This window comes from Drosophila sechellia, chromosome 3R, assembly GCF_004382195.2.
Source record: "Drosophila sechellia strain sech25 chromosome 3R, ASM438219v1, whole genome shotgun sequence".
Taxonomy (NCBI): domain Eukaryota; kingdom Metazoa; phylum Arthropoda; class Insecta; order Diptera; family Drosophilidae; genus Drosophila; species Drosophila sechellia.
In genome coordinates, this window is record NC_045952.1 from 19,767,289 (window position 1) to 19,788,658 (window position 21,370).

The window sequence follows — 21,370 nt, forward strand, 5'->3', positions numbered from 1 at the left end:
TATATATTTCGAAATATTCGCCAACTTTGACTTTCCGAAGCAATTAGGCATTTAGTCGGTTAATTATGAGCCACGCCCAGCCAGACACCTTTTCCTACTCGGCGGGGTAAAACTTTTAAAAACTCATTAATGCATAAATTCAGGGTCCTTTAAATAGGAGCCCCAAAAGACTCGAGGAGTCCATAAGCAGTTCGATTAGACAGCCAAAATCCAGTCGATGGCCAGTCTTCAGTTCCACGGCAACGTCGATGCGGACATCAGGTATGATATTAGACTGGATCCGGCTAGGGAATCGAATCTCTTCCGCTTGCTGATGGGTCTCCAGTTGGCGATGGGCACGAAGCCATCGCCGCGGTTACCCAAATGGTGGCCAAAGCGGCTGGAAATGATTGGTCAAGTGCTGGCCAAAGTCTATTGTTCCACGGTGATTTTCACCTCGCTGCATTTGGGTGTCCTGTTCACGAAAACCACACTGGATGTCCTGCCGACGGGGGAGCTGCAGGCCATAACGGATGCCCTCACCATGACCATAATATACTTTTTCACGGGCTACGGCACCATCTACTGGTGCCTGCGCTCCCGGCGCCTTTTGGCCTACATGGAGCACATGAACCGGGAGTATCGCCATCATTCGCTGGCCGGGGTGACCTTTGTGAGTAGCCATGCGGCCTTTAGGATGTCCAGAAACTTCACGGTGGTGTGGATAATGTCCTGCCTGTTGGGCGTGATTTCCTGGGGCGTTTCGCCACTGATGCTGGGCATCCGGATGCTGCCGCTCCAATGTTGGTATCCCTTCGACGCCCTGGGTCCCATCACATATACGGCGGTGTATGCTACACAACTTTTCGGCCAGATCCTTGTGGGCATGACCTTTGGATTCGGGGGATCACTGTTTGTCACCCTGAGCCTGCTGCTCCTGGGACAGTTCGATGTGCTCTACTGCAGCCTAAAGAACCTGGATGCCCATACCAAGCTGCTGGGCGGAGAGTCTGTAAATGGCCTGAGGTTGGTATCTGTTCTACAGCAATTCAATTCAAAACTTTCCCGTTTTTGCAACTCATTTTGTTTTTTATCTTTTTGGAACTATTTTTAATTATTTAATACCAGTGCCTTTTTAATTTAGTTTGCTGCAAGAGGAGTTGCTGTTGCGGGACTCCAACAGGGAATTAAATCAGTACGTTGTGCTGCAGGAGCATCCGACGGATCTGCTGAGATTGTCGGCAGGACGAAAATGTCCTGACCAAGGAAATGCATTTCACAACGCCTTGGTGGAATGCGTTCGCCTGCATCGCTTCATCCTGCACTGCTCGCAGGAGTTGGAGAACCTATTCAGTCCATATTGTCTGGTCAAGTCACTGCAGATTACCTTCCAGCTTTGCCTGCTGGTCTTTGTGGGCGTTTCGGGTACTCGAGAGGTCCTGCGGATTGTCAACCAGCTGCAGTACTTGGGACTGACCATCTTCGAGCTCCTAATGTTCACCTATTGCGGCGAACTCCTCAGTCGGCATAGCATTCGATCTGGCGACGCCTTCTGGAGGGGGTCGTGGTGGAAGCACGCCCACTTCATCCGCCAGGACATCCTCATCTTCCTGGTCAATAGTCGACGTGCAGTTCACGTGACTGCCGGCAAGTTTTATGTGATGGATGTGAATCGTCTGAGATCGGTAAGAAAAGACTCGCTTCTCTCAAAAACGAACCATTTAAGTTACAAAGACACTTTGATTTTCAGGTTATAACGCAGGCGTTCAGCTTCTTGACTTTGCTGCAAAAGTTGGCTGCCAAGAAGACGGAATCGGACCTCTAAGCTGGTACCATGCGTTGATATTTATTTAGCACATTAAAAACAAGTCGAGTAAAATGCAAATAATATTTGCGTTTCCGCGTACCGATGTTTGCTTAACATTTTGCAGCACAAGCAGACGTGGGTGCCACTCACATTTGGTGGCAAGGAACCGCCGCGAAAAGCGGCACTAAGTCCCATGTCTCTTTTGCCTTCGGCTTGTCACTGATAAACAGCTCCTTCTCCAACGATTTTCGGGGCAGAGTCCACGTTTTGAAAATTTAAGCAATTTTCAGGGCGATAATTAGATGCTCTTTAGATGAAATGAAGGTGTACTTGAAGTTATTCTTTTATTCTTTTATTATTCTTTTAAAGTAATATCCAACATGTATTCATGCAGTCTTATTAGTTTTGGCCTTTCAATTTGAGCACTTTGAAAGCTTTTTATGGGTCCCAAAAGTCTATAATATTTGCACTATTACAAGACAGAATGTAAAAAGGCCCCCAAAATATTCCCTTTGACAGAATTTTGAGTGCCAGCTAATGTACCCACTTAAAATGGTCGTTGCTGTAATGTCTACGCGTATCTGTTGTGCAAAGTTCTCAGATTTTGTAAGACGCCTAAAAGTCGACTTTAATTTTGCGATTGCACGTCGTACGCACACAAACTTATGGCAAAGTTTTCAACTCATTTGCGCTTTGCATTTTTCATTGTGTCACAGACACAAAATACCCAGACACCCACATAGCAAAAAGTTCTCTTTCTTTGCCCGCTGACTTGATATAACTTTGGATCCGGGTGGATAAATGGTTGGCGCTACCGGGAAAATGGGGGAAATGCGAAATAGGGCATAAGGAATGAGGTATAAGGTGTGTGAATGTGAATGCGAATGTGAATGGGGGGCATTGCTACGTGTGTATTTATAGGGACTCATTTGTTTCAGTTTTTGCCGCCTACTTTGGGCACCCATCGCGCTTAGATGATTACCTTTTTGTTCGCTTTGTATTGTGCTTTTTGTGCTCGGTTCGGTTTCGTCAGCGGAAATGCCTTTCACTTTCTCCACTTCCGCTTCCTCTCTCATTGCTAACTACCTTTATGCGTGTCTGCCGTGGCCGTAGCAGGACATTTATATTACACGATATTTGATAAGCGCACTGCACAGTTGAGCTTTCCTGGTCCGCAGACAAATGTCCTGCCATATTTCCCCCACAAATGCCACTCGATGCCATGGCAACGGGCAGCACGGCAGGCCATCGGCAGCGCAGGACCAAGGTCAAGCACACTGCCCAAGTGGCCGGTCTCCATGGTATTAGCGGGAAAAATAATGCATTCAATGGCAGGAGCATTTGCATCGGCCATCGGACAAAGTCCATAAATGGAGACATAAGCTGGCGCAATGATTGCCCGGATAAGTCCAGCCATCTGGAACCATTGGAGGCATCAGCAAGGATCTCTCTAGCTGGCATCATTAAAATGCTAATCAAAGGAATTCATTAATATCAATATTGGAAAAAATTATCTTTCCCGTTACGAATATGATTAAAAAATGAAACAATTTTAATTAAAGTTGGCCAAACACAAATACTTTAGTGATGAGGTAAAATGCCCTTTAATTATTTCCATCAAAAAAATACAGTTGAGCTCTACAATTTATTTTATTTATTCATAAAAAGTGGACCAAAGGGCTTACATTTGCAGCGTGTAAATTGAAAAAGGATTTAAAGGCGCACGTTAATGGTCTTTAAATTCGTTTGATCCATTAGCTGCACATAAAAACTTCGAAGTGTGTGTAAAAAACTAATTTGATTTTAAGCCCAAGCTCCAACTGAGTGAATTAAAGTTGAGTGGTTGAACGAAAACAGAATTTCCACTCTCATCCAGGCTGTCGTCCTGTCGGCGAACTGGCATTGGGCCAACGAAAACTGTGTAGATGCCCGCATAGAATTGACAGGATCTAGCCGCAGGCATTGCTGTCAATATCCTGGCACTTTGGCCCCGCAGTCGACAACTTTGAAGTAGTAGGTATCCTGAAATTAAATTAACACAAAGGCATGCCGTGTCAACTTTTTCGGCAGTCAGCTGGCGGTATTTTAATTGAAAGCAATCAATATTATCGCCAGCACAAAATTCCAATCTATGCTCAAGGAAACCAACGACAGCTGGCGAGGATATCATGATTTCAAAACAGTCTAATGACCAGCTTAAAATTTATAAAAATCTACAATGGCTACGATGGCAAACTTGCTTTAGATAAACCATCCACTTTCAACACATCAATTTAAATGAATTTGTAAGGAAACATTAGCTATTAGGCAGCAAAATGCAATTATTCGAAGTCATTATAAATGCCAACTTGAGCTGTGATCCAATGAACTCCGATTCAATTCACACCTCAGCAAGGACCAGCAAGGGTCCTGCACCTGCCAAAATGCCATTCCATCAACATCATTATGGGTGGAGGTAATCTAATCAGGACAGCCCTGTTGATGTCAAAGAGCTCGTCCGTTGTTTGCTAATTTCATTATTACTTCATATTACATTTGCATGCTGTCCGCAGCTGGGCGAGTAATTGTGAAATTCGGACTCTGAATTGCCTTCGGATTGTGCAACATGTCGCATACGCAATGTCAGACGGCAAACATAAAGGTAAATAGGGTTTTGTGTGTGCGTGTGTGTGGCTGATGCTGTCACATAAATTGCAAACGATTCAGCCAACGGCCATTCGCCTGTGGACGGAACAAAAGGACCTCCCTCCCGAAAGGCACACACACTCACACGCAGAGCGAAACAAAACAAAGTCGCCCATAATTTCCCATTAAGGATTGCCGGTGGTGAGTGGATATCCTTGTTAACGGCTTCTTTACCAGCTCGGCAATTTGTCACGCACACTCAGATATGCTGGCTTTCAATTAGCTGAATGCAGATTTTTGTGGGTCTGATTAAAAAACGATTAAATTGGTTAAAGTATCGAATATAAATAGTTGCAGCAAATAAGCACTAAAATTAGCTATGGAAATGGCTAAAACTAGTCCCTTATACTTAATCACGTTCTCAATATAACCAAAATGCGTCTTTTAGCCTCTTTCGAAATCATCCGCCTATTGTCAGCGCCTTGCCATTTGATTGGGATTCGACATAATGTGACTATAGTCCTTGTGAGTTGGCTCTTGTGGGCCTGTGGATGGATGGCTTTTTGCCGCAAAGCGGCTTTAAAATGTTGCAAATGGCACGGCACTTGGCAAAAGGAACGGCATTGCAATTCAGCCTTTTTTGCTGATGCAAAGAGCCAATCGAAATGGCCATAAAGTGCGCAACAAGCGACATGGAGCAGCATCTGGGCCATAAATCAATGCAATCAATGTATACAGTTTTCATGGCAGGTGGCATGATTTCCCCGCACTTCCCAGCTGCAATATAATATATATATAGATATATGTATAGGATTGCATGTCCATTTGGTAGAAAGCCAAGGGTAAATGGGAATCTGCAGCAACTGAGGCTTTTCATACCCTGCAGTTTGCCTGAAACTACACACAATTTGTTGGCAATTGAACATAAGGACTGCGAAATCCTGTTACACAATCAGACTTGCCACTCAAAGCCAAGTGGAACGCTAATGCTGATTTGAGATTCCCCTGCTGCTAATGCAAAACGAGAAACATATTTTCCAGTTGGCAGTGCTGTAGTATTTGACATTAAGAATTTCGGAAGAATATATATCTCTACCTCTTTGCCTCTTCTATGTCTATTAACTTCAAATTTCTTACCGAAAGCCAGTAGATATCTTAACATTTATGTCACTAAGCAGGGTATTAGCAAGTCGTTCAACTGCTATTTAGTAGTGTTTTTTATACGGCAAACAAAAATATTTAAACACCAACTACGGCTTCACTTGCCTTTGTTGTTTCGCTGATATGTGCGACCAATGAACAAACAGAATGTGAGTGGGTTTTTATCCGATCGCCGCTTGATTGTAGTAGTAGACTTAAGTGCAACAACAGCCCCAGCCCGCTTTTCGCGAAAACCGCTTTTGCAATTGCAAATATTTGCGGAAAAAAAGAACTATTATCACCCGCACCTTTGAGCTCGCACACATATGCATGCAGATTGGAAGCGCATGAAAGTGCTTCAGAGTTTCGGGAATGCTTTCCATGCTGTTCTTTCTTTTTTTTGTTGCCTACCCGCAGGCGCTCTTGGCCAGAAATTTCAAGTTGGCGGCGTTGTCGCTTCGCACAAAAACCGTTTATTATGGTAACTTTTTCTCAAGTGCAGGGGACCTTTTCCTTTTTTTTTTTTTGGTTTTTTAGCCAGCTTGAAGAGTAGAGAAGGGCCGAAGGGAATCCATTAAACGGCCTCTTTTCCGCGCTACTTTACGAGCCCTTGAAGCTGCAAATAAAATTAACAGACGCTGAGTAGTCGCAATTTTGACTTTGCTCACTTTTTACGGGTTTTTTTCTTTACCCCCCGTTTAGAGCTGCTACTTTGTGCGGGGGATTTTCTGTGCGCATTCCGCAAAATTCAACAGCCTCTTGAAGTACAAAATTTGTGCCGCATTAGCGTGCATTAATTTGTCAAGTGGCCGGGCATAATTATCATTTTATCGTTGAACTTGTGAGGATAATGCACCAAGCTCGTTTCTGTTTGGCTTGTCTTTTAAGTGCCGCCCACACTGCAATGCGGTCCACGCAGTCCAACTGGTCGTATACGCATTATTGTTTGAGTGGACACAACGTGGGCAACAGAAATTAAGTTTGAATTGCAGATGTGCCATCAGGCTGTCAATGGAAAATATTCTATTTCTGTTTCACCCATTATATAATGATGCATCAAGACCTGGATCACTACCAATTACGGGAATGGTTCTTGGGAAAAGGTTAGCAAACGCACAGCTGCTATTTCAATACTTCACACAACAAATATTTATAAACCTACCATTAATGTGCACGTTTCTTCAGCCGATTGACTTAAATTTTAAAATGTTTTCAATTCAAAGAACGCTCGAAATGGAATATATATATAGTAGTAGCGAAATCAATGTGGCTTTCAAGGCAATTTGCTACTTAATTAAGTGGAATTCCGTATGGATATTTATGTGCGGCGGCATGGTTTGCATATTAGCGCTCCTTTGAGATACATTTTCCATCGTGGCTTCGATGGATTGATTGACTGCCAGCCCAATCATCATTACCATTTATATACTATACATTTTGCAAAGAGCATTTTCCGAATAAAACGCAGTGGCGGTCAATTTATGTAATGCACATTTAATACAAACCGAATACAATCAGAAAACATTTGTACAAATCATAAAACATTATAGCTAATATGTTTCACATATTTCTTTATCTACGTTTCAGTGTCTTTGACTTAGATTAGGAAGGATTCGCTATGGCTATATCATAAAATACACACTTATACATGGGGATATGTCATTTCGGGCTATTTAGATTTCTTATTTATATGTTTTTTGGTTTTTGTTATCAGTGAAAGCAATTTTGATTAGTTCAGCTTCTTATTGTTAAATATCCATGTCGGATTTGTTTTTCTTAATTCCTTTACAAATTCGAAAGTTTCGCTCTGTGGAAACCTTAGGTTTGAATAATAATAATCAAAAATGCTCTCGGCTTTCCATTGTCCTGTTGGAGGTGTTTTGATAGTTAGTTATACAATAGTGTACATGTTCCATCTGCCGACAAATCACAAAACATCCCCATCAAGCTCCACTACAATCTAATCTAATCAGGGCAGGGCTTGACGGGTTTTTCTTCTACCTCAATCATTCGATCCTTAGACTAAACACAAATACTAATACACAACTTGATTGCCCCAAGGGTGTTATTGTTGTTGTTGGTTGAAGTATTTACAAGAGTTACTTAGTCCATAGGTCAGTTTAGGTCCAGAGTTGGCATCTGCTAAACGCCACTCCTTATAACTACTGGTAAAAGCGTTTTGTCACAATGCTCCCCTTTTTTGATTTATCTCATTAAATCAGTGATAAATCAATCTACAATTTACAGTTTCTTAGTGAATAGATAGTACATGACTAGCTTTCAAAACATCTAATACAAGTTATATTTACTGTGCTGTGTGAGTTTGTTTTAAATTCGTTTTGAACTTATACTATTGTGAAGTTCTTCTGGGTCTTATGTGCTTCAGACAAATGTTTGATGCCATGTGTTGAGTATTTTCTACTATCAAAACTTGTCTATTGTGTACGCTTTTTGCCGTTTAGTAACTACAAGAGCTCTTTAACTTTTTAATCAGACCAATAAAGTTGAACAAAACTTTTGCTAGTGGTCAGAGGAAAATAGTTGATATGATTTAAAAACCCCTAAAGGAAGATTTTCACGTAATGTTTTTGTTGGGAAAATCACTTTGAAAGGTAAAAAAAGTTCTAAAATTTAAGAATCGTATTAGCAAAGGGAAAACCGAACAAAGTTTTTAATAGCCGACTATTTACACTCTTGCATTTTGCGGTCCTAAAAATGAGTTGCAAAAACTTTGCCCAGGTATTTCGGCCACTGTAATGTTGCCCCCCAAACGAGCGTATGTTGCAGAATCAGCGGAAGGCGAGGTGGTAGAGGAAACGGAAGTTGTGCTACAACCAGGTCCATCGGGTGTCTCTGACGGCCTGGCTTTGTTGTTTGCCCGACGGCCTGCCGTTAAAGTTCAATGAAGTTCCCCGAGTGCGACACTTTGAGACTGGGGCGCGACCTGCTCCTGCCAAGGATTCAATGAAGTGGAAAAAATATTTCCACCGGCTATAAAATTGCTATAAATTTCCAAGTGTTTCCTTATGTTTGTTCTCAGCATTTTCACAGCCGCCTGCTGTGCGAAGTTTCTGGGGGGGTTGGTGGGCGGGGTGCTACAAATTTGTCAGCAAAAATGACACAAATTTTGCCGGCTGTTTTTGTGAGGTGTCATCGAGACAGGGTCTTTGAGTGGCTGCCACTAATGGCGTCATTACCTATCATTTGCCACAACCCAAACCATCCGAAAGTGTATTGCTCATCTGGGACTTTAAAACATTCGAAACTTTCATCCGGCTTTCGTTATTACAGTTGGCCCCTTGCTGTTGTTTGATGTCCTTCAGCCAGCTGCTCCGACTTGGTCTTCGATTTGGCCAGCAGGCTCCTTCCTGGCTGCCTTCTGGCCACCGGATTCTCCATTCACATCCTGGCCGTCAAATTCTTACGTGACCAGCTGAAATTTTTCATTTGGCCACAGAAATAAAACAAAATGAATGAACTTTTCAAATAAAAATAGCAATCTGCCGGTCCAACCACACAAACAAACAACAAAAGTCACAAATTGCCGGGGATTTGTGTACGTGTCGGTTCCTTTAATGGATACCGATGAAATTCTTTGTGCATTGGCGGCCAGCGAATTTGCCATAAATTTAATGCATAATTGCCAAAATGCCGAACCAAATAGCGTTTATCGATCGAAGTCTGCGAAGCGACATTGGCGCTTTTTTAGGAATTTTAAACGTTTAACATTATATATACAAACTTTAAATTTCGCGGAAAATGCTATCAAATATCAACAGATTGACATGAATTTTCTGTGAGCCACAACTTTGTCGATAAATGAAGAGCGTTGCTATAAAGTAAATGTGTTTGCCGGTATTACGTTGTTCGAAAGCAAACATTCCGCAATTAATTGCATCCTCACCGTTTGCTGAGTGCTGAGGGCTGAGGGCTGAGGGAAAGGGTGGGGTTTCGCAAAGGAACCACCAGGGGCGAGTAGCATGCTCGTTATGCTGTTGTCTGTGGCCAGTTTAATCCCCGACCCTTGGCAATCCTGCGGGGATCCGACTCCACTTCAATATTTAATTCACTCGGCTCCACTTCTTACGCCTGGGACATGTGTTATCAATGGCATGCAAATTGAATTTGAAATTAATTAGAGGCACATAAGCATTTAAGCCCCAAGGACACACGTGTGAGCGGTGCGGAGTGCGGATGGGAATTATCGTCCCTCCGAGATTGCGTATACGACACGTTGTGCGGTGGACTGCAGGGCGAAATGACCGGCCTTTGCCGTATTTATATGTCACTTGCCACTGCCACACTTCTTTTCAGAACGCCACGCACCGGAGCAGTGGAATCCTGAAAATCCACACTGGCGCACTTGTGGGTATTCGTCTTGAGTTTGCCCGGTTTAACAGGCGTCTGCTATCTGCTCGGTCGCCAGGCACTCGTGCTGGAATAGCGGCACAGCAGGACCTTCTTGAACGCCTGCCGGAACACCTTGTTGAAGATGGTATAGAAAATGGGGTTCACCATGGAGCTAGCGTAGCCCAGCCAGGTGACCACATCGAAGACCCAGTGGCTGATTCGCTCCTCGCACTCCGCGCACACCGTGGGCAGGAGATTGAGGACGAAGAATGGCGACCAGAGGATCACGAACGTGAAGAACACCACTCCCAGCACCTTGGTGGCCTTCTGCTCCAGCCGGATGATCCTGCCGTGACGCGAGGAGTTCCTGGAGATCACGCTGGAGTTGCGCGAGTGATGAGATCGCACCGTCTGCTGACGCTGCAACATGCAGGGCGAGGATGTGGTCGTCCTGGTCTTGCCCCCACACTCGCCCGCTCCCTGGTAGTTCATGTTCTGGTGACTCCTCAGGGTGGCCGATCTTCTCAAGGGTGTGGATGAGATGGAGGTGGTCGCTGTTTTGGTTGGCGTCAGCAGCAAGGATGTTCGCACTCCGCCAAAACTGCTGCCCCGCCGTCGGTGACGACTGGAATCCCACGTGACCACCGAGGCGGTCTTTGAGATGCTCAACTTTCGTCGGCCAGGACACGGAGTTCCCGGAGCAGCCAAGTACCCACTGCCATCGCTCTGAACCGTCAGGGAGCTGCCCTGATTGTGAGCAGAGTGTGGACTGAGGGTGGAGCCAACTGTGGCCGGAGCTGCTCCTGCCGGCCCACCTGTCATGCCGGCACTCACACTGGAGGTCAGTGACTTCTTATTGCCACTGCTGCACATGAGTAGCTCCATCTCGCTGGGCGAACTGCTCACCGCTGTCGTGGTGGTGGTCACTCGGAAGGCGGACGAAATAATCTTCACTTCCGCCGATTTCACACAATTCTGGAGCGGTCTGTCCCCGAAATACGGACAGGTGCAAACGGAGGGCAGCTGCAGGTAGTCCGACTGGTGATTCTGACCGGCTATGTGGCACTGCTTCGACTTCTGCGGAGGATCAAGCTCGGTGTCTGAGTGGCAGATCTTCGACTTAGTCTGCTGATCCTTCTGTTGCGTACTTTCCTCCTCCTCGTCGTCGTCGTCATCGAGGCTCTCCTGTACAGTGGTGTGTCGCGGATAGAGTGCGTTCTTGGGCAGACTATTATGGCGCTTGTGACGGCGCAGCGTTGACGTGGGAGTGTCCACATCCTCGTCTGCGTCCTCGTGCCCGGCACGTCGGTCACGTCCTGGAACAGCTGACGAAGCTCTTCTTCGCTTCTTATACGCTCGCAATCGTTGGGAAAGCTGTGAAAGAGTCCTGAAAAGAAAAGAACTTCACTGATTAAATAAATATAACCTTATGTTAAAGTTCTTAAATTATTTAAAATGATTTCTCCTTTTAAAAAAAGGTGGTTTCTTAAACGTTTTTCCTGAATCAAATTGAAGCAGCATAGCACAAAAGGAACCATGTGGTTTTAGTAACGAAAATATATAAAATATGTCTATGTCATACCCCACCGATTTATTGATTTAGTACCCAATGCCGAGCCATTTTCTTTTACCTTCTCCCCCCTTCGGCGTCGTACATTTTTAATTAAAATTGCGCAGCCAATTGGCAAAACTCTATTCGGAGGCGAGGTGCCTAAAACAATGCAGTGAACACTCGCTAACGGCAATTCAACAAAAGCCAGAACGCTTTGTGGTCAGCTCGTTTCTTTCACCTGTTTTGCCGGGAAGTAGGCAACATTTTTTGTGTTTGCTCTTTGTGGTTTACCGCCTCCTAACATTTTTCCTTGAGAGCTTTTCCTTTCATTTGCACCGTTGTTTGTGGTACACTTGGAAAAATAATCCAATATTATTTACTACTACTATTATATTAGCTATTTTGCTTTGATTTACTGTAGCTTACTATTAGAATTTTATATTATTAATTAGAATTTTATATTATTAATTAGAATTTTATATTATTAATTAGAATTTTATATTATTAATTAGAATTTTATATTATTAATTAGAATTTTATATTATTAATTAGAATTTTATATTATTAATTACAGAAATACATAGCTCATATGTCTAGCTTTAATTTAAAGTTATATATTATTATATTGCATATAGATATTTTTTCTGTACCGCCTCATTTTGCATTCATTTTAATAAAGCGCATAAATTTGCCAGCTGCCTTTGCGGTTTTCTGTCCTGCCGCCCGTTTTGCCCTGCATGCAAATGTGCGCCAACTTTATTTGGCCAAGACGGTGGGCGGCAGCGTCGTTGGGGGCGTGGTTAGCTGCTAATGAAGGCGTTAGCAGACAGAAGGCCAAGTGGCGTTGGCTGCAGGGAGGACAGGGATCGGGATGCTCGGTGCTGCCAAGACGCAGGATAAGGATGTCAGCTCATTATGCATCCTTCGCGTTTTTGATTTGTGTGCACGAGACGTGCGCATAAATTGAGATGCGTTGGAACAGGGCTAAGCAATTGGGGCGTGGGGAGGGGGGATTGGGACCAGCTACTCATTATGCAAGTGAAACAAAGCCGAGCTGATGCCAACTTTGTTATTGTTTCCCCCACAAAGGAATTAAACAGCCGCCGAGCTCATCAGGACATCGCAGGATACACCCTCCACTTGCATATACATATAGTATATACTCTTATGTGGCGAAGTGTTGAGCTGATTTGAAATCCCCCAGCCAAGTTTAAAAATTAGAATATCGCCAGCATCATTTGTCAACTTTGCCGCATGAGACGGCAAAATGTGCAACAATTAAAAGCCACTCGACTTTGACCTCTTCGCATTTCTTTTCGTCCTCTGCCACTTGGCATCGCCTCCATTGCGGACAAAAGGAAGCCAAATCCATTTTATTGATTGTGCAAATTCGTTCAACTGTCAAACAATGTGGCACATAGTGCCTTCAATACTCCACTCCGCCACCCATTTGGCTGAAAGGCGCACAGTCACAATGATATATGATATAAACGTGCATAAGGGATTGGTTAAATGGGAAAATTTGAGCGAGATAAAATGTGCAGTCATTTCGCAAGTTGAGCTGCCTTTTATTCAAGCTTAAAATCGAACTGGGAATTTAAGATATCAATTTTCGTGATATTCGTTGCGAAAAATTAAATTCAAGCTTTTATTGGAGGGATTTTTCAGACTAAATCTGATAACCAATTAAATCAAAACTAAATGCGTGCACCATAACAAATTGGATTGAGTGTCAAAAAAAAAGTATTTTTAGAATTTGAAAGGCACTTCCATAGAATTTCATATTGTACGCAATTAAATAGTTAATATTAGTTCCACCTGAATGCCCATATTTACTTGAACATGCCAGTTTATCCATGTTTTCAATTTTTTAATTGAATTTCTCGTCGCATCTCTTATCCCAGCATAAGCCAGTCGACTAAAATTAGAAAATTAATGAAAAACACATTTTGGCAAAAGGCCTCAGTCGACGCCAAAATCACTTGAGCGGCTCGAATGCCAAATAAAAAGGCAGTGCCTCTGCCTTTTGGCCAAAAAAAAAAACAAAATAAAACAGTTTCCACCGAAAAAAAGAAAAAGGAAAACGTAGCGAAAAAAAATTAATTATTACGAAAAATTTCACAACAAGTCGAAGGCGGAAGGACAATAAAAGGCAATGCCACAAAAAGGACCTCACGAAAAAGAAGAAAACTAAATAAATGGAAAAGGAGAAAGTAAACGAGTCACAAAAAGGACTCGAAGTGAGCATTTTCTTGGCTTTTGGTGTGGTCAGCACACTTGGCCAAGCGCGGAACCGGATGAGACAGCGACAACAAAAAGGTCCTGCGAGCGACTAGAAAGGATCACTCTGGCAAAACGGTTTGCCCATCGCAGCTGTTTGTCCTTTTGTCAGGTGAAGAGCCACGGAAACTTTACGTTTTTCCCAGGTACCTGCCCAAATTGTCTACGTTTTTCAAGGGATTTGACACAATTCTAGTGAAAATTGTGGCCCACAAAAAGGATAAAGATAAATGAATTTAATTGTCTGTGTTAATATTGTTTGTGACAACGAAGATTCTGGTTGCCTTGGTTAAGTGGTGAAGCAATTTAATTATGTTTGAGCATCACATTACTTCTTAAGAAAGTTGTCAATGCTTAATCTTGCTTGGTTTTTAAATTTAAGATAGTATTTTTTATATTTTAGATCCCATCACTTGAACTCACTAATTTATATTACTATTTATGAACTCACCCATCGCTCTGTTCGCCGCCCATGCGACTGCTGGCCAGGGAATTCCGAGTGCTCTCCCGCTCGATGCCCAGCGTGGTGGTGGACAGCCCCAGGACTGTGGTTCCGTGGCGACCTTTGGGTGATGCCTGCTGGTGGTAAACTCCGGCCGGATGCTGCTGGTGGTTGTGGTGGTGCGACTGCTGGTGGCTGGCGGCATATCGCTGTGGGCTGCTGGGGTACTGCAGCTGCAGGTGGTTCGATAGGGAAAATTCGGATTTGATAGGTGAGCCGGTGGTGGATGACGAGGCTACCGACTCCAGGCCACGGGATAGCTTCAGCATCTCGGCGCCGAACTGATGCAAGGCCGTCATGGTCGTGGGCGTTGGCTCCTTTATGCTACATAAACATGAATAATATATATGGTAATTTGCACTACAACACTGGCTGGCTCACTCGATAACTCACCTGGAATCGGGCAGCCAGAGCTCGTGGTTGTCCAAAGTGCTGAGATCCGTATCCGTGGAATTGGCCGAGTGGGCGTGCAACACCGAGGAGGCGTTACCCGGACCCGGTTTCAAAAGGCGCCGCCAGGTGCAGCGTCGTTCTGTGGAGCACGAACACGGGTTAAACGGATATACAGTTTCCATTAAATTGCATTCAGTCCAATAGTGCGCTACGAAAAGTCACAAATTCGCTAATAAACTCGCACGAGCACACTTAGCACCTTCAACATATGCACTGAGAGAAATTGTACTGCTAGTTAAGTTCAAACCTTATGAATTAGTGCATGAAAGTGTTGTAACTTGTGTAAAGTGCATTTTTTATATTGATTAGACAGATTGATTCTTCTTTTAATAGATGTTAAAATATTTCTCTCTGTGTAAAAAGTACAATATGGCAAATCCGACTACGTGCCTGACCTAAGAGATTTGGCTTAAAATAACTGCCCAAATCCACGGCACCAACACAGATGCGCACCCAGCTGGGCTTCAAATCCACTCAGACGAATCGGGGACAGCGCGTCCTGCGAAGCGCCTCTAAATGCTCGCTACGATTTTTGGCAAAAATGCCCTGCAGTGCACGCGATTCGGCTGCAGTCACCATCACCATCAGCATTTACCATTCAGCATTCAGCATTCGCCACCAGAAGCAGTCCATTAAATATTCCCCAACTGTATTGACTTTCGGCATCCACAGCTCCACAGCTTGTCCCCCAGAAAATTACTCTCTGTCCCCTTTGGGGCTCAAGGCAATCCAATAGGATGAAAAATGGGAGCGCTGAATAAATTCTGCGGGCAGACAATGGCATTAGGAGCCACTTAGTTATGCTTAAAATAAATTGAATCTGGTCTATTGAATTGTGAAGGGATAATGGAAGCGAGGGATCTTGGATTGTTTTTAGCCAAAAGCTCCAGTTAACTGGGCTGGTAACGAGAAGGATAATTAGGGATGCAAGAAGCAATTAAGTCTCCTTAAATCTAAAGTAACAGACTGCTAACTTTTTAATATATGCTACATGTATAAAGCGTAATGGAAATTTAAAAAAAGTGGTTAATAAAACGACAAGTTACCGCAGCTTTTGAGTTTTTTAAAACTCCCCCCACGCAACGGGGCTAAAACGAGGCTTCGTTGAAAAGTTGGTGCTTAAAACTTCGGTTTTAAAACTAGTCAAGCACTATGGAAAGGCTCTTAGAGCATTACAAGCCATTTACGTAGCTGGCCCTCGATTCATGGCAACGTGGAAATTAGCTATCTACACATATGGGCCGGATTTTCATCCTATTTGTAGGGTTGTGTGTGCAAGTGGGTGGAACGGGTGATTGTCCTGGGGTGCTTGCCCCCCATTTCCATCCGGTTCAATGTCGACGACAATGTCGATTTTGTGTGCATTGCTGCGGCTTAGTCGCACTTTGGGCCCAGAAATCCCAGGGACACGGATTCAGGGAGTATCCGGCACATGTCTCTGCATTGTTTGTCTAGTGTTGAAACCCCCTCCCCCCCCCACTTTTGAGCACTTTCCCATGCCGATCCTGATCCGCCCATTTCCTACTTTCTACTTTTGTCGAGTGTCGTGTAAAGTTTTCAGTGCAAAAAGTGCAATCCGGAGAACAAAATGCAAATTTTAGGCAAACTGAAAATCATATTAAGCTGCAGCTGCAGCAGCAGCAGCAGCTCCTCGTGGACACTTTTGGGGGTCAGAAGTGTGGTGTCTAGCATCCTTACCCAAGGCCGGTGCCTGGCCGAGCCATCCACTGGCCCATCCGGGAGTGGCCGCCGCCGTCTGCTGCCCACCACCCAGATTCTGTCGCTGCCGGGCCAAAAGGCGGACGGTCAGGCAATATGTCAGCAGCATCACGCCCAGCGGAATGTAGAAGCATACAATGGAGCCGACCAGCTTGTACACCGGATCCGGTATCTGGCAAGTTCCATTCACCAGCACCGAGGCGTGATTCTGGAATCAAAGGAGGGATAGCAGGGCGAGCACGGAATTAATTTGGCTAAGTAAAGGACATATGTATGCGCAAAATATTTCAGACACTTGTCTCCCTTTGGATTTTAATTATTGACATGGCACAGTGCTTGTAATTTTCACTCTAGATTTTAAGTACTAGGTTAACTGGGGAATTTCACTTTGAAAAGTCTTCTTAATGGGTTTTTACTATACGATTAAGGGAAATAGAATGCCAAAAGGGTAATATATTTTGACGCATATTTGAAATATAAATATATATATAATATAAACACAAGAATAGCACTATTACTCACCTTGGAGTACATCAAGCTCAAGGGTAAGCTCATGGCGATGCTCAGCAGCCAAACGAAAACAATTTTGAGAGTGACCCGCCGACGTGTTTTATTCCGGCCAAATCGCATTGGGTATCGCAGCGATAAATATCTGTCCACGGATATGGTGCACAGGTGCATGATGCTGGCCGTGCAGAAGAGGACATCCAGGCAGATCCAGGTGAGGCAGTGCTCCGAGCCCAAAGGAAAGTAGCCTGCAAAAAGAAAAAAAAACGATTCTCCATTGTGTTTACTTGGCCAGCTTGTAAATGTTCCTCCACCGACTTATGACTGTATTAAGTGGCTGCAATACTTTCTACCTATGTGTACACACGATTTACGATTGGCTTGGTCAGCGACAAACAATGCAATGTTGGCTAGCCATTTTTATTTAATACTCCCCGCCTTTTTTTTTTCCATATTTTTCCGGGAGCCACTGGTTCACTCGTGAGCTGCCAAATGATATTGCCAAGAGGGGTCAGCTTATGCAGCATATTTCAGGCCAACTGGCCCACATATGAGCGGCTATTCCCGATGCTGTGGCCATCGTTTTGCACAGCTGTTGGACGTCATAACTCAGCGCGCCACTCTCCCATAAAAGTACAATTGTGTGTGCACTGCCAAAAAGACTAATATTAAAAAATATAAGAATGACTTATAAAACATGACTCATTTCCTTACATAAAGTAATTTATTTTTCATTTTAAAATTTGAATTTAAGTTGATTTGTTTCTCTGTAGCGAGTCGAGTCTCTTCCACATATTCGGTGAGTGATACTTCTGTTTACTCTGTTGTTGCGTGTGCCCTGAGATTTGGGCGCGGGATTTGTGAATCCGGAATCTGGTCGAACATGAATCCGTATGGCCGCTGGGAAAAGGAATTTCCTAACGAGATAGCCCACAGAAAATGAGATAAGTTTGGGGCAAGATGGATCGATACAGTTGAAACTGTATGACTTTAAATATAACTTTGATTTGTTAAAGTGACGACTATACAAAAATTGCTTTAAGATCAATGTTCTAATAAATATTGATGATCACTTTCCGAAATGTACAACCATTTCTTGGGGAAATTTTTGATTCCAAACAAATTGACCTAATGACGAGTTCATTTCATTTTATACATTTTTCAGAATTCATTTTTAACGAAATGGCAATGGCATCTGTTGAATGCCGTAGCTTTACGCATTTTTTTTTGTTTTTTAGGGGGAAACAAGCATAAGGATTTGTTTATGGCCAGGCAATATTTTCCAGCCCTCCAATTTCTCGCTCAAATTGCAATAATGCCGAGCCTCCGAGCTCGAAGCGAAAATGTTACAAATGACACGGCCATTGGGTTTGGCTAAAAATAGGGCCGTCCAGACCGTTTGGCCCGTAAGTAAAGTGTCAATAAGATCAATTTGGCCAGCAGACGGTAGCCGAAAACCTTTAAAATGAACGAAATTTGTTTAAGCTGCAACCTAAAAAGTCGACTGGAAACGGGAATAAAAGCCGGTGCTGGCCAGTGAAAAAAAAAGGGAAACTTGGGGCACATTCTGATCCGGGAAAACAGCAAACGGAACCTGAGTTTTGGGGTCTGTGTGGGATGGTTTTCCAGGAACCTCAGTGCCCCGGTTGCTTACTTCTCCTTTGAGAAGCAGGACAAAGCTTTTATTTGTGTTTCTGTCTTTATTTTGGTTTTTATTTTATTTTTTTTGAGATGCCTCCTTTCTTGGGGAAAGCATTTCAACTTACAAATGCGAAACAAATTTCAAACAAAAGCGCAAAACTTTCCCGTTTTCCAGTTCCGCAGCCAAAGTCAGGGTAAATAAATTTTTAGCTGATTTCTTTTGTGTAGAACTCGCTTTGCATGGGGCCAAAATGGGGCCGAAATGGTTATAAAATGGGGCCAAAATCGGGCGGAGGGCTCGTCATAAAACTAAACTGAAACACAAATAGCCGGCGAAGCTGATGACGAGCAAAGTTGGCAGGAAAATGACTTGGTAAATGAGTTGAAACTTATTTAATTTGTTGTAAGTTTAAGTGGATATATACGAAGTAGAGGCGTCTGGAGCAGCCGCATGGCAATGGAAACTAGGGTCCAGTCGGGCTAATGATTCGGTTGTTTGCCAAATTGAGTGAATGACAAAACATGGACAGTGGGGAAAAATCGTGAATACAATATAGAAGATATACTATACACCGGTCCATGACAACATAAGCCTTTGTGTGAGCTACCATAACAAATATTTGTACTTTTTTTTCCGCGTTGCTGAACCAAAGGCAAACGGTCGGAAAAATGGGGGAAAAATCGGGTGAAAATATGATGATTTATGAATGGCGATTTCGCACACGTGTGCGTGTGTTTTGTTGTGTGTGCACGAGCCTTTGTTGGACTTTCCTACTTTGCTTTGTCCACTCGGCGGCATCGATTTCAATTTTAGTTTCAGTTGGCTCAAACACAGCATCCCGTCATCAATTAGATACAAGTCTGTAGAAAATTGTGTTTGCCCAGCAAACGGACTTAATAGCAGGGAAATGACTGGCCAAAAAGGGTTTGGGTTTCACCCCCTTTTTTTCGGTCAACCGATTAGGAAAAGTTTCGTCGTAACAAAAGAAAAAAACAATGAGATCATCTGCAGCTCAAATTAAATCCGATAAAAAAGCTCAACCTTTAACTAAATAAAAACATTTTTTGTCCGCAATTTTAAACCATTTAACCGCATTTTAATAATCATATCGAATTAGCTGTGTGGCATAAATAATAATTATGTTTTTTTGCTATTAAATTGAATGAATGCTACACAAAATTTACATTGCAATTCAGTGGAAATAATTCAATCTTTTCTTGTATTTTTGTCACTTTAAATTGTTGGAAATTCGTTGTTGGAAATCCTTTGAAAATATTTGGCAAATAAGGAAACCAAATAAACATCAGCGTAAATCCCGAGGCAATCAGAAATAACATATAAAATACCTGACGAAAAATAAAAGTCACACATACTGGAGAGCAAACAGAAAAACGCTCATATATCCAAGCCCAAATAATTTGTGTCAATAAAAAAAAGGGCGAGCGATAATAAAATGCAAATATAAAAAAATCATTGAGCCGAGCTCTGAAAATTGCTGTGATTATAAAATAAGTCCGTGCCACTCATTGTTGTTGTTGCTGTTGCTGCCACGCACATTTTAGGCGGTACAAACCAGCAACAATAATAATTTCAATAACAAATCACAGAAATATGAGGAAAACAAATTGAACCCAGGAGCGGGGGTGGGGGGCCAAGTGTCGAATTTTATTCCATTTCTTTTATTTTCCTGCTCCTGGCAGATGACAGCCACTTACAACGGCGATAACAGCAACGGCAACACCAGTGATAAGAAGTATGTACAGGGGCGTAGTTACTTCACCAAGGGGGTTCTATAAATCCATTCGAACTTCAAAACTTATACTAAAACGTTTCAATCTTGAGTTTATAATAAGGGAATTTATAGAAAGAAGTGAGTTATAGATTTAATGGTTAGGCATCGTTTATAAGAACATTTATTATGAAGATACGCCCCTGTATTTTTCGACAGATATCGCACGTGTCGCCTGCGGATCGAAACATAGATGCTGGGGTGGGGGGTCAGTTCCAGAATCCCCATCGATAATTTTCTTCCTGATTTCCCAACTCCAATAATAATCAATAATTTAAAGAGTGCGCATGTTTTGCGACATATTCTTAAAGCGGATACTTAATTGCCCGATTTGCCAGACATTTGATGCTCGGTTTATGACCCCTCATGTGCGTGGGGGTGCGTGGGTGTGCGTGTGTGGGCGCTGTGATTGAGTGGGCGTGGCAGCCGCCCGCGGTGCTTGTTGACACGTTGTCACCTCGGCTGTCATCCAAATTTATTGGGTGCCCCCGAAAAGAGGCCAGAGATGACTGTTTTTAGTCCGGCGGGGATTTTGGCAGCTCCCTTTTTATTTCGCTGACTGACAACAGTTTTTTGACTCTTAGCCCCTCCGCATGTAAGCACACATATCATTTTCATTTGCATTTCGCGCGTCCCGTTGACACATTTGCATGGCCATGCATATTTTTATTCATACGCAGATGTATAGCACGGGAATCTGAATATATTTGTGTCTGCTTGAATCTGTGACCGACCTTCGACCCTCGCGAGTTGTACTTGGCTAGCTTCCATTTTTTTTACGAACTTTTATGACTAGGTAGCATAGGGTATGGAGGACTATTCCTGTGCTATTTATTTGAGTATTTTTGATAGATAGCTATACAATCAATTCAGTCATGGAAAATATTAAAAACAAATGCTAGCAATTCTTCACCACAATTATTGTTTTAATGGCCACATAAAATTCGAGTACTGCCTGACATTTGAATCCGTTGTCTGCTGATTTTAGTTGTTTCTGCTGGTTGTAACCGATGCTGCGAACCTCT

At 43.1% G+C, this 21,370-nt stretch overlaps 2 protein-coding genes across 2 annotated transcripts in view; one reads left to right on the forward strand and one right to left on the reverse strand.

The window, feature by feature from the left end:
• The first annotated feature begins 209 nt into the window (after positions 1–209).
• LOC6607245 (putative odorant receptor 85e) lies at positions 210–1,874 on the forward strand. The gene is made up of 3 exons (XM_002031988.2): positions 210–1,005; positions 1,124–1,664; positions 1,730–1,874. The coding sequence occupies exons 1-3, from the start codon at positions 218–220 to the stop codon at positions 1,802–1,804; spliced, it is 1,404 nt and encodes a 467-aa protein (XP_002032024.1). The 5' UTR covers positions 210–217; the 3' UTR covers positions 1,805–1,874.
• Positions 1,875–7,025: 5,151 nt separating this feature from the next.
• The window catches only part of LOC6607246 (dopamine D2-like receptor), a 45,405-nt gene continuing 31,060 nt past the window's right edge, over positions 7,026–21,370 (reverse strand). The window contains exons 5-9 of the mRNA XM_032720767.1: positions 16,930–17,162; positions 16,387–16,615; positions 14,629–14,767; positions 14,185–14,559; positions 7,026–11,288 (exon numbers count right to left, since the gene is read on the reverse strand). Of these exons, the coding sequence (XP_032576658.1) occupies positions 9,959–11,288; positions 14,185–14,559; positions 14,629–14,767; positions 16,387–16,615; positions 16,930–17,162 (2,306 nt within the window). The 3' untranslated portion in view covers positions 7,026–9,958. The remainder of the gene's footprint in view (positions 11,289–14,184; positions 14,560–14,628; positions 14,768–16,386; positions 16,616–16,929; positions 17,163–21,370) is intronic.